This window comes from Pelophylax lessonae, assembly GCF_965119305.1.
Source record: "Pelophylax lessonae genome assembly, chromosome: 1".
Lineage (NCBI taxonomy): Eukaryota > Metazoa > Chordata > Amphibia > Anura > Ranidae > Pelophylax > Pelophylax lessonae.
In genome coordinates this window covers 881,780,530-881,794,247 of record NC_138768.1, presented here as the reverse complement: position 1 = coordinate 881,794,247, position 13,718 = coordinate 881,780,530, and the positions used below count along the sequence as shown (strand labels likewise).

Below are 13,718 nucleotides of genomic sequence, written 5' to 3'. Positions count from 1 at the left end.
ATGGGTCGGCTGAAAGAATGATCTCATATCAGAAGTGACCAACACATCTTCAAAACGCCCTCTTCTTGCACCTAGGTGAGTGTTGGGCTTACCATGACTTATGTGTTGACTGCAAAGGCTGCAGATGGCAACTCAGCCAGGAGGGCTAAAGGAAGCAGTACAAAGCAGTACAAAGGAAAGTCAGTTCAGTGTCAACAGCCAGCAAGTCAGTGTTAACAAGCGCCAACCGGCATTGACCGGCATTCAGCCGGCGTCAAGTCAGCGTCAATAGGCATTTTTCTCAGTTGTCCCACTATATTGTGCATAGTTGAGCCAGAGGAGTATCCCACTCATTCCCTTCTCCCATCTAAGTTTCTAAATAAATACAAAACCCAAAGACGCCGGACTGTTCCTTGTCTCAGTGCTCATACTTGGGGAACATGCTTAAATGTGCTGTTGTTGCTAGCCGTAACCCTGGCGGACTCACATCCAGCACCGTGCCTGGGAATTGTGCTACATTTATTTTCCCCAGATAGGGAGATTATTGTCAGGAACCCTCCCATGTATTATCTGTGTTCCTTTGTATAAAGATTGCTATGACTACGTGTCTCAGTCTCGCCCTGTGTAGGAATGTACAGAACTCGTCACACTCGTTACTTTACTTTCATTTCTCTCAGCGATGGCGTCTGCTGATCTGCGGAAGGTGCTGGAATGTTCCGTCTGTCTGAACATTTATACAGATCCTGTAACCCTGAGATGTGGTCACAACTTCTGCCGAGAATGTATTGGTCGTGTGTTGGATACACAGGAGGGGTCTGGAGGTTACTCCTGTCCTGAATGCAGAGAAGAGTTCCAGGATTGGCCTGCACTGCACAGGAACATAACACTGCGTAACATTGTGGAGAATTTCCTGTCTCCTCAGCCAGATCAGGAGGAGTCCGGGGTCTTCTGTACTTACTGTATTCACACTCCTGTACCTGCTGTGAAATCCTGTCTGCATTGTGAAGCTTCTCTGTGTGACAATCACCTGAGAGTCCACAGCACGTCACCAGAACACGTCTTATGTGACCCCACCACTTCCCTGGAGAACAGGAAATGCTCCGTCCATAAGAAGATCCTGGAGTATTACTGCACTGAGGACTCCGCCTGTATCTGTGTGTATTGTGGTTTCATTGGAGAACATCGGGGACATCAGGTGGAGACTCTGGATGAGGCCTCTGAGATGAAGAAGAAGAAACTGGGAAATGTTCTTCAGAAACTGACGACAGCGAGAGAGGAGATGGAAAAAAGAGTGCAGAGTCTGCAGGAACGCAGAAGGAAAGTACAAGGAAAAGCAGATGATGAAACAGAGAGAGTCACTGCCCTGTTCAGATACCTCAGGAGACGTCTGGAAGACCTGGAGAAGAGAATCCTGAGTGAGATCTCCAGGCAGGCAGAGCGGGTCTCCGTGTTAATCAATGATCTGGTCCAGGATCTGGAAATAAAAAAGGAGGAGCTGTCCAGGAAGATGGGGGACATTGAGGAGCTGTGTAATATGACGGATCCACTGACTGTCCTACAGGAATCAGGCACAGGTGACTTGTGTGATACTGAGGATGGAGATGATGAGGACAGAGAGAGACATGATAAACTCCTCCATGATGGGGGGGATCTGGATGTGGGGGAGATCTCACACACATTACACACAGGTTTATCTGATATCATGTCTGGGGTAAATGTAGAGAAATGTACAGGCACACATGTCTATCCACATTCTACTACAAAGGGCAAAGGTCACATCAAGGCTGAACCATCCAGGCCATCCCAACCCACCCCCACCATACAACCATCCAGGCCACACCCCCAACCCTCCCCCACCATACAACACTCACACCGCCAGGCTGGAGGACCAAATATTGGGGCTGTACAGCAAACATCGGGGGTGTCGGGGGTTACAGACATATTACTGGATGTGAGGACAGCTGGTAATAATCTACGTATATCAAACAACAGGAAATCTGTATACTTCTCATCACATCAGAATTACCCAGAAACACCAGAGAGATTTCATAGTCATCAGGTGATAAGCACTCAGAGTTTCTCCTCAGGGAGACATTACTGGGAAGTGGATGTTGAGGGGTCAGGGTACTGGAGAGTTGGGATGTGTTACCCCAGTATAGACAGGAGAGGAGATCAGTCAGAGATTGGATATAATAAGAAGTCCTGGGGTTTGGAGAGGTGGAGGGGTAATCGGTGCTGGGTGATACATGACAGGAATAAGATCCGATTACCCGACGATGTCTCCAGTAAGAGAATCAGGATAGATCTGGATTATGAGGCCGGGCGGATCTCCTTTTATGATCTGTGTGACACCATCCGACACCTCCACACCTTCACCACCACCTTCACTGAGCCCCTCCATGCTGGGGTATTGGTAACGTGGGGTTGTATAAAGTTATCTGAGGGTAATCAGATGTGAGAAATCTGCCCAGAGACTGGTGACATCACAGGACGGAGAATCTGATTGGTGCAATACTCGGCCAATAGGAGGAAGAAGTAGACAAGAAACAACATGACTGATTTATTTATAAAGCTGTAGGCTCCGGGCCGTCATCTTCATCCTAAACCTCACTTTACTACATAGTGTGACACTGACCAGGAACAAGCATGCAGGAGGGCAGATTGTTCAGCCTTCACTGGTGGCATGCTTTTTCTGGGTCAGTGACAACGATGTCATGTAGTCAGTTTTGAAATGACTGCCCTGGAGACTGCACATTTAATGTTTATCTGTACCCAAAACACTTTTTTTACCATTTCAGATGGAGTAGAAACATAGAAACATAGAAACATAGAATGTGTCGGCAGATAAGAAGCATTTGGCCCATCTAGTCTGCCCAATATATCTGAATCCTATGAATAGTCCCTGGCCCTATCTTATATGAAGGATAGCCTTATGCCTATCCCATGCATGCTTAAACTCCTTCATTGTATTTGCAGCTACCACTTCTGCAGGAAGGTTATTCCATGCATCCACTACTCTCTCAGTAAAGTAATACTTCCTCATATTACTTTTAAACCTTTGCCCCTCTAATTTAAAACGGTGTCCTCTTGTGGTAGTTTTTCTTCTTTTAAATATGCTCTCCTCCTTTACCGAGTTGATTCCCTTTATGTATTTAAAAGTTTCTATCATATCCCCTCTGTCTCTTCTTTCTTCCAAGCTATACATGTTAAGGTCCTTTAACCTTTCCTGGTAAGTTTTTTCCTGCAATCCATGTACTAGTTTAGTAGCTCTTCTCTGGACTCTCTCTAGAGTATCTATATCCTTCTGGAGAAATGGCCTCCAGTACTGCGCACAATACTCCAAGTGAGGTCTCACCAGTGTTCTGTACAGCGGCATAAGCACTTCTCTCTTTCTACTGCTTATACCTCTCCTTATACATCCAAGCATTCTGCTGGCATTTCGTGCTGCTCTATTACATTGTCTTCCCACCTTTAAGTCTTCTGAAATAATTACTCCTAAATCCCTTTCCTCAGATACTGAGGTCAGGACTGTGTTAAATATTCTATATTCTGCCCTTGGGTTTTTACGCCCCAGGTGCATTATCTTGCACTTATCCACATTAAATTTCAGTTGCCAGAGTTCTGACCATTCTTCTAGTTTTGCTAAATCCTTTTCCATTTGGCGTTTCCCTCCAGGAACATCAACCCTGTTACATATCTTTGTGTCATCAGCAAAAAGACAAACCTTACCATCGAGGCCTTTTGCAATATCACTTATGAAGATATTAAACAAAATTGGTCCCAGTACAGATCCCTGAGGTACCCCACTGGTAACATGACCTTGTTCTGAATGTTCTCCATTGACTACAACCCTCTGTTGTCTGTCACTCAGCCACTGCCTAATCCACTCAACAATATGGGAGTCCATGCTCAATGACTGCAGTTTATTGATAAGTCTTCTATGTGGGACAGTGTCAAAAGCCTTACTAAAATCTAGATATGCAATGTCTACTGCACCTCCACCGTCTATTATTTTAGTCACCCAGTCAAAAAAATCTATAAGATTTGTTTGACATGATCTCCCTGAAGTAAACCCATGTTGTTTTTCATCTTGCAATCCATGGGATTTAAGATGTTCCACAATCCTATCCTTTAATAGGGTTTCCATTAATTTGCCTACTATTGATGTCAGACTCACTGGTCTATAGTTGCTCGATTCCTCCCTACTACCTTTCTTGTGAATGGGCACGACATTTGCCAATTTCCAATCTTCCGGGGCGACTCCTGTTACTAATGATTGGTTAAATAAATCTGTTAATGGTTTTGCCAGCTCACCACTAAGCTCTTTTAATAATTTTGGGTGTATCTCATCAGGACCCTATGACTTATTTGTCTTCACTTTAGACAGCAATCTTAGAACCTCTTCCTCTGTAAAGACACATGCATCAAATGATTCATTAGTCATCCTTTCGAGTGGAGGTCCTTCTCCTTCTTTTTCTTCTGTAAAAACTGAACAGAAGTATTCATTAAGGCAGTCGGCTAGCCCTTTATTCTCTTCTACATACCTTCCGTCCTTTGTTTTTAATTTAGTTATTCCTTGTTTTAATTTCCTTTTTTCATTTATATATCTGAAGAATGTCTTATCCCCCTTTTTCATAGACTGAGCTAGTTTTTATTCTGCCTGCGCTTTAGAAGTTCTTATAACTTGCTTGGCCTCTTTCTGCCTAATCTTGTAGATTTCCTTATCGTCATTGCTCTGGGTTTTTTTATAATTACAAAATGCTAGCTTTTTATTTTTAATGATTTGGGCCACTTCTGCTGAGTACCACAGTGGTCTCTTCCTTTTTTTGCTTTTACTGACAAGTCTAATGCAATTTTCTGTTGCCTTCAAAAATGTACCTTTTAAGTAGTCCCATTTCTCCTGGACTCCATGTAATCCGTTCCAGTCTGATAAGGACTCATTTATGACTAATTTCATTTTTGAAAAGTCTGTTTTTCTAAAATCTAAAACTTTTGTTTTTGTGTGGTGTGACTCTTTCACAGTTCTTATATTAAACCACACTGACTGGTGATCACTAGATCCCAAGGTTTCGCCTACAATGACATCATATACCGAATCCCCATTTGTGAATACCAAATCCAAAATGGCCTCCCTCCGGGTTGGCTCCTCAACCACTTGTTGCAGAGACAACCCCAGTAGGGAATTTAGAATATCTGTACTCCTGGTAGAACTTGCTATTTTGGTTTTCCAGTTTATATCTGGAAGATTGAAATCTCCCATAATGATAACTTCTCCTTTCATTGTCATTTTAGCTATTTCTTCAACTAGTAGATCATCTAGTTCTTTGACTTGACCAGGTGGTCTATATATCACACCTACACGAGTTACTGCATGATTAGCAAACTGCAACGTAACCCAAACTGACTCTATGTTGGCCTCACCAACTTGTATTAGGTTAGATTTAATGCTATCTTTCACATACAGGGCCACTCCTCCTCCTTTCTTGCCTTCTCTGTCTCTTCTGTATAAAGAGTACCCTGGTATGGTTATGTCCCAGTCATTTCTTTCATTAAACCATGTCTCCGTAACAGCCACTAAATCTACATTCTCAGATGCCATTATTGACCCAAGTTCATTGATTTTTTTACCTAAACTGCGAGCATTTGTGGACAGGACTCTGAGCTTATCATTTCTTAACCTCTGTGCTTCTGACCTGTTCTGGCATTGTTTCGGGGGGCAATTGGACTCTTGTAATTCCACTCTTTTGCCCCCCCCTTCCTAGTTTAAATACTCTTTCGCAAATTCTTGGAGTTGTTCACTTAGTACATTTGTTCCTTTGAGAGAAAGATGCAAACCATCTTTTTTGTACAGTTCCTTTCTATTCCAAGTAGAGCTATCATGAGAAAGCCAAATCCTTGCTCTTGACACCATTTACTAAGCCATATGTTGAACTCCTTTATGCGCCTCTGCCTATCATTCTGAACATTATGCACAGGCAGAACTTCAGAAAATGAAATCGTGGATGCAAAATCCTGTATGTCATTTCCAAGTGTGATAAAAGATTTTTTCACCTCTGACACTTCATTGCAAGCCAGGTCATTTGTCCCTAGATGGACAAGAACATCCATGTCCCCTTCCTGCTTTGCTTGCTTAACAATATTAATAATATGTCTTCTATCTCGTCTAGCAGTAGCACCAGGGAGACATCTCACAAAACCATTTTCTTTAAGCTCCACACTTCTTATGATTGAATCACCCAGCAACAGCTGCTTCCTTTGAGACTTCACTTTATCTTTTTTGTCCTTGGCTGCAGTCTTGCATACATTAGACATAAGAGTCGATGGTTTCTCACCCTCTGTGCTTGAGTCCATATCCATGTTGTCCTTACATTCTGAGAGTGTTGCACATGAATTATGGAGAACCACCGACTGTGGGACATGTCTTCTATCCACCACTCTAAGTCTTCCTGAACCTACAGTAACCCATCTGCCATTTCTGGGGGTCCTCTGTGGCAGTGGCATTGCAGCAGTCCCAGCTGGAGTTTGTTTAACAGATAATGTAAATATCTCTGATTTCAAAAATGCAATTTCCTGCTGCAGTAAGGAGAATTGTCTACAGATCTGACAGCATCCGAATCTCCAAAGAGTGGAACATGAAATAAATGCACAACAATTCCTGCACTGAACCAAGTCTGCCATTTTAAAGAGGAGAGAAAAAAAAAATTATAAATTTAAGTCAAACAAATCTTACCTTTTTTTTTTCTTTTTTCCACCTTCCAGCCTACCTCCTGACAATCTCCTGCAATATCTCTTCACTGTACTTAAAATGTTGTACTTGAATGGAGTACTTGCAGCTAATACATTAGGCCAGCTAATTAGTATGTCTTTATATATACACTCACTCCTTCACAGCTCCTCCCCCAGCAACAAATATAACACCTTAATCAGCTGGTCTCATTAGCAAATGCACAATAGCAAACACCTGACCAAATTCCTTTCCTCTTCTCAAGCAATGGTCAGCAAAAAATACACAGATGAGTCAGTTGCAAACTCCAAGCCAATCTCTTTCAGTATCTCTTCAATTTCTTCAATCTCCTGCAATATCTCTTCACTGTACTTAAAATGTTGTACTTGAATGGTGTACTTGCAGCTAATACAGTAGGAAAGGATTAGGACCTCTGTTTAGCTTTTACTGTTATCCAGGACTCAATTAGAAGAATTTCCTCTCACTTCCTGTCTCGCTGACAATGTTTCACCAAACAGGAAGTGAGGGGAACTCTCCAACAGACACCTTTTCTTTAGTAGAGGGAAGGCTAGAACCTCGGTCATATTTTTATTTATGTCTCTGTGTCCTTGTTGTAGATTTTCCTTCATTTCCTATCAGGAACAATATTGTCACCAGGACAGGAAGTGAGGGAAAATCTTTCTAATGTAGTCCAAAAAAGCAGCAAAACATGCCAGGGGTTCCACTCCTCCCCCACTCCATCCAAAACTAGAAAAATAGGTTCTGTCTGGACACACGCTTTTATACCATAATTGAAATTCCTAAATTTCTGTCCTCACAGGTTCCTTTACAACAGGGGGTCTTCAAACTATGGCCCTCCAGCTCAGGAACTACAATTCCCATCATGCCTAGTTATGTCTGTGAATGTCAGAGTTTTACAATACCTCATGGGATGTGTAGTCCTACAGCACCTGTAGGGCCGTAGTTTGAGGACCCTTGCTTTACAGGCTAAATTAATTTAACTTATTGCTCCTCCCCCTCACATTGATTGGCTTTAAATACTGTCACTATAAATACAGCCAGTGCTAGTCTTGTTCCTATTGGTTATGATGTAGAGGGGGTGGGGATTGTGGTGTGGGTGTGGTAGTGCGGAAAGGTGAACGAGGGGGGGGGGGTATACAGTCTCAGGAAGAGGAATTGCTCAGATCTGTATATGGGAATATTAATCAGTAATTGGATATAGATAGAATGATGGGATGTATTGGACGGTTACTACAATCGCCATTGACCCCCTCAGTCCAGGCACCTCTATGATCCTTATGGAGTTGAACACTTTTAACATTTCCTCTATGGCTTCATTCATAAAAAAAAAAATAAAAAATAAAAAAACAATTGAAATAGCAAAAAAATAATTATTATATGCTTTATTATTGATTAAGTTACATGACTAAGTGCTTATATGCTAATGTTAGGATCTTTATATACTGTAATAACAGGTTCTCTGTCTAGAATGACTTTACAGAATTATGTTATTAGAATAAATTGTTGATCTCTGGATCCTTGGGATTGTTGAGGAACATAGAGACAGTTGGTCTTCTTCTACAATGAGGTATTTGGGAGTATGGAGGTGGGACAAGCTGATAAGGTGTTCAGAGATAACAGAAATTAATGTCTCTTGTAATGAATGATGTGCTGCTTTTACAAATTTTTAAGCAAATTATTTAATCTGTAAAATGTTGATGTTTGGGACGGTCCTCCATGAAAACTGTCCAGGATTGGAGGGTAAAAGCCTCCTGTTTGATAAAGTGGTCAGATCCTTGGTCCTCCTGCCATGTCTAAGGATCTCCACACATAAGTTATATTCTCTATTTTCTAATCTTTACTTTTACTTAGTTGCTCTTCTTTTCTAAATAAACTTTCAAATCTTTCACTGGGATCCGAGGTTGTTATTTCCTTATCACATTCCACAATGACTTTGGCATTAGTTGTAATAGTGATGTAACACACAGATTAGTTTTCTGCAGGACAAACAGAGCTCCTGGTTGTTGGGGAGCCAGCGCTCATTTGTGTCCTAACAACCAGTAATTCATCCCCATCCAACACATTCAGGAGTGACAGTATGAAAATTAAAAGTCATGGAGTTTTCCCCCAAATTCAGGGGTTGACTGGCAACTTTCGGCTCAGGGGGCAAGTACAAACCAGAAGCCCATGGTGCAGCGACTCAGCCTTCCTCCCACTCTCCCTCTTTCCGGCCTCCTCCTGACCCCCATTCCAGGCTGAAGCTCCGCTCTAGGTACTCTCTACTCACCAGCCAATCCTGGGTTCCTGACCTGGCCAGCAGGGTCTGGTTGGGGGGAGCTGTGACAGCTTGGTTGGGGCTGGCCGGGGAAGGAGAGTCTCCAGTGGGGCATAGAACTGGCCTCTGCTCAGACACAGTTTGTCCTTGTCTTTATCCTGCACTCAGTAGGTCAGTGGTGGGGACTTTTTACTTCTCTTCATGCAGGAATCCTTTAGGCATGTCTGTGGCAGAAGCTGTGCAGCCTTTTTACGGGGCATCAGAGTGGCCCGGGGGAGCAATTACCCCTTTGGCCCAGTCCTCCCCTGCCCAAATTCATACCAGGCCCTTCAGGTCTGGTATGTATTTTAGGGGCAGCCCCATAAAGAAATTTGTGTTTCCCCACCAGGTTTGGTAGGGTATTTCCCTTGAAAAAAAGTGTATGTGCCCCCCTCGAAATCCATGTATTGCAGATGATTGCAGAGCAGCCCCATGGACCTATATTAATCACGTTCAGTAATGGTAACACCTGTTGAATGCAACATACTGTTTGATATTAGCCATGGCCATAAAGCACAGCATTGCAGCTGGGGCATGTGCATGTCAATGTTCAGATGGGCAGTAAAACTGTGGCTCAACTGCCTAATATTACTGCCTTAAAGAAGTTGTAAAGTCAGAAGGTTTTTTTCATCCTAATGCATTCTATGTATTAGTATAAAAAAACCTCCTGAGTGTAGCAGCCTCCCTAATACTTACCTGAGCCCCATCTCTGTCCAGCAATGTCCATGAGTCCCTCAGCTGTTCGGGACTCTCCCTCCTGATTGGATGAGACACAGCCGAGGTGCCATTGGCTCCCACGGCTGTCAATTATAGTCAGTTAGCCACTCAGGAGAAAGAGGGGGCGGGCCAAATGGCAGCTCAGTGTCAGAATGGACACAAGGAGCTGCAGCTCAGCTCGGGTGCCCCCATAGCAAGCTGCTTGCTGTGCAGGCACTCGATAGGAGGGAGGGCCCAGGAGCTGCATAGATGGACCCAAGAAGAGGAGGATCCGGGCTGCTCTGTGCAAAACCAACTACACAGAGGAGGGAAGTATAACATTTTTGTTATTTTTTTAAATTATTTTTTAAAATGGAGACGTTACAATCACTTTAATGGCTGATTGTGTGAATGAGGCCCTAAAGTCTAACTTCACTTTTATCGTACCTTAAAACAGTATGACCCAAACAAACCTGTCAAGAGTCTGTGACAGTGAGCCCTTGTAGTTCACCAACTCAGGGTTCCCCAGGGCGTGGAGTCTAAGCCCCAGCCTGCTTCTTCAGCATGACCCCTGATGGTGGGGATGGCCTTGCAGCAAGCTGGAATCAGGTCGCGGCCCCCCCAGGTAAGCCCAGCTGGGAATGCAGACACCACTTAGTAAATACAATGATAACATTTCTGCTCTGTGTGCTAGAACTAAGCAGTGAACACTAAAGTGGTGTACCCAACCAGCATAAAATAATACAAAAATAAGAGCAGTGTAGCGCACTATATAAATACAAAGAAAAAAACATATTTTTCTCAAAGAAAAGTCCAAGCAATTGTGTGTCCAAAGCGAAGATCTTAACTGTGATGACTATTACTTCAAGGTGCAATAGTAAATATCACTTGTAAATCACCGCCATTACCAGAGAGATTGGACTTTCACCAGATAATGTGGCTACCATTACAGTAGCTAAAATGCCTTAAAAGGTACATGACCAATGGATCATTCAGGATGTCCAATGGAAGAGAAACCTCAGCTGAATCACCGTAAATCCAACTAGGAATGAAGCAAGGACATCAGTGCCAAATAGTCACTCTGACGTGTTTCGTCCCAATGGACGTGGTCACAGGGATAATTGGCACCCAATATATGCATACCTTTATGTAATGGTGTCCCAAGCTGCAGGATTGCATAATTGCCTAAAAAGCCACGACCCGAAAGTAGCGGGGTGGCCATTTTGCCAAAGGACCGGAAGTGGTCAATCGGCCATATATGCTTAGTTATAGAAAGTTAGAAATCGCCCATTTTAAACCCACTACAGGAAATACAAAAATGGCCATATCAAAAAATGGGGCAAGATGGAAAAATGTTCTAGAAATGTTTAAAGAAAACATCTACAAAAAAATTACCATGATTAAACAAGTAATTAGACCCAATTCAAGATAGAAATGGATACCAAATAGTTATAAATCCGGCAGGGAAGGGGACCCACCCAAATACAATGAACATAAAACATAAATAAAAAAGCTAGAAAACTTCATATGAATATATGAACATACAGTATCTCACAGAAGTAAGTACACCCCTCACATTTTTGTAAATATTTTATTCTATATTTTCATGTGACAACACTGAAGAAATGACACTTTGCTACAATGTAAAGTAGTGAGTGTACAGCTTGTATAACAGTGTAAATTTGCTGTCCCCTCAAAATAACTCAACACACAGCCATTAATATCTAAACCGCTGGCAACAAAAGTGAGTACACCCCTAAGTGAAAATGTCCACATTGTGCCCAATTAGCCATTTTCCCTCCCCGGTTTCATGTGACTCGGTAGTGTTACAAGGTCCCAGGTGTGAATGGGGAGCAGATGTGTTCAATTTGGTGTTATCGCTCTCACTCTCTCATACTGGTCACTGGAAGTTCGACATGGCACCTCATGGCAAAGAACTCTCTGAGGATCTAAACAAAACTTGTGACACAACCCACTGTCACTGTGTGTTTTGGAGGGGACTGTGCGCAAGCCTCCTACCGACAGACTATGGGCCAGAAGCTACTGGAGTTTGGCTCTGCAGCCTTTTGACTTTACCATCCACTACTGCCCTGGGAAGCAAAATGGCAACGCCGACAAATTATCCAGGCAAACAGATATTGACAAATGATCTGTGAGTACTCCCCGGACATCCCCAAGCCGATCCGTTAGGATCAGACTGTGTATGCCGGCTTGGTCCTGGGGAAGCATTGTGGCAAACACAGCCACTGTATATTGTCCTTCATGTATGCATTACGTTTATTACATGTGTATACGTTTGAGAACCAAGAGTTTGGAATGTAATGTTACAGCCCATCCCCCCCCCCCCTCCTGTTTCTGTGTCTAATTGTGTGGAAATTCTGACACAGACAATGGTCGGGTCTGAGCTGGAGACATCTCTCCGCAGGAGGTGTGTATTAAGACTGCCTGTTTCAAATGTACAAATGTTCAGTTCTCATTGGTTGGTCCCTGTTCCCTTCCCCCGCTGTGGCAAGGCTAAAGGGAGTTTCCCTAACTATGTGTAAAACTGTTGTCTTGGAATGTAATAAACAGTTTAAGCTCTGCATGGCTAACCCTCAACACCCTTGTGAATTGTCTCGTGATTGAGGGGTTACGGGCTGGGTATGGCTTCTCCGCAGGCTGTGGGTGCGTTTGGAGGACAGGAGACACAGTTTCGGCGGATGTGCCCAGCTGGGGTACAAAGATCCGTTACAAAACTATTTTTTGCTCTACATAAAGATGGCCTAGGGTATAAGAAGATTGCCAAGACCCTGAAACTGAGCTGCAGCACGTTGGCCAAGACCATATAGCAGTTTAACAGGATAGGTTCCACTCAGAACAGGCCTCACCGTGGTCGACCAAAGAAGTTGAGTGGACGTGCTCAGCGTCATATCCAGGGGGTTGTCTCTGGGAAATAGACGTATGAGTGCTGCCAGCATTGCTGCAGAGGTTGAAGGGGTGGAACGGTCAGTCTGTCTGTGCTTAGACCATACGCCCCACACTGCATCAAATTGGTCTGCATGGCTGTCGTCCCAGAAAGAAGCCTTTTCTACAGATGATGCACAAGAAAGCCTGCAAACCGTTTGCTAAAGACAAGCAGACTAAGGACATGGATTACTGGAACCATGTCCTGTGGTCTGATGAGACCAAGATAAACTTATTTGGTTCAGATGGTTCATCGTATGTGGTGGCAACCAGGTGAGGAGTACAAAGAAAAGTGTGTCTTGCCTACAGTCAAGCATGATGGTGGGAGTGACATGGTCTGTGGCTGCATGTTCATTGAGGGAACCATGAATGCCTACATGTACTGTGACAGAGCATGATCCCCTCTCTTCAGAGACTGGGCCGCAGGGCAGTATTCCAACATGATAATGACCCCAAACACACCTTAAAGACGACCACTGCCTTGCTAAAGAAGCTGAGGGTAAAGGTGATGGACTGGCCAAGCATGTCTCCAGACCTAAAACCTATTGAGTATCTGTGGGACATCCTCAAACGAAAGGTGGAGGAGTGCAAGGTCTCTAACATCCCCCAGCTCTGTGATGTCATCATGGAGGAGTGTAAGAGGACTCCAGTGGCAACCTGTGAAGCTCTGGTGAACTCCATGCCCAACACGGTTAAGGCAGTGCTGGAAAATAATGGTGGCCACACAAAATATTGACACTTTGGGCCCAATTTGGACATTGTCACTTAGGGGTGTACTCACTTTTGTCGCCAGTGGTTTAGACATTAATGGCTGTGTGTTGAGTTATTTTGAGGGGACAGCAAAGTTACACTGTTATACAAGCTGTACACTCACTACTTTACATTGTAGCAAAGTGTCATTTCTTCAGTGTTGTCACCATCATGCTTGACAGTGTTCCGAAGTTCTGCAGCGGGCAGTGGCAGCTGGTGCTCAAAATTTGGGGGGGCGCAAAAAGGAAAATGTAATAGGTATTGCTTCTCGTCAAAAAATGCGGTAAAAAAATTGCGTGACTTTGAGGTCAT

At 43.5% G+C, this 13,718-nt stretch overlaps 1 protein-coding gene and 1 long non-coding RNA gene across 2 annotated transcripts in view; one reads left to right on the top strand and one right to left on the bottom strand.

The window, feature by feature from the left end:
* LOC309545009 overlaps positions 1–13,718 on the bottom strand; it is a 338,928-nt gene that overhangs the window by 209,112 nt on the left and 116,098 nt on the right. The window lies entirely within an intron of this gene.
* Positions 659–2,559, top strand: LOC309554111 (E3 ubiquitin/ISG15 ligase TRIM25-like; the record flags this gene model as incomplete). Its single annotated transcript, XM_082255658.1, has 1 exon — positions 659–2,559. The coding sequence occupies one exon, from the start codon at positions 659–661 to the stop codon at positions 2,435–2,437; it is 1,779 nt and encodes a 592-aa protein (XP_082111784.1). The 3' UTR covers positions 2,438–2,559.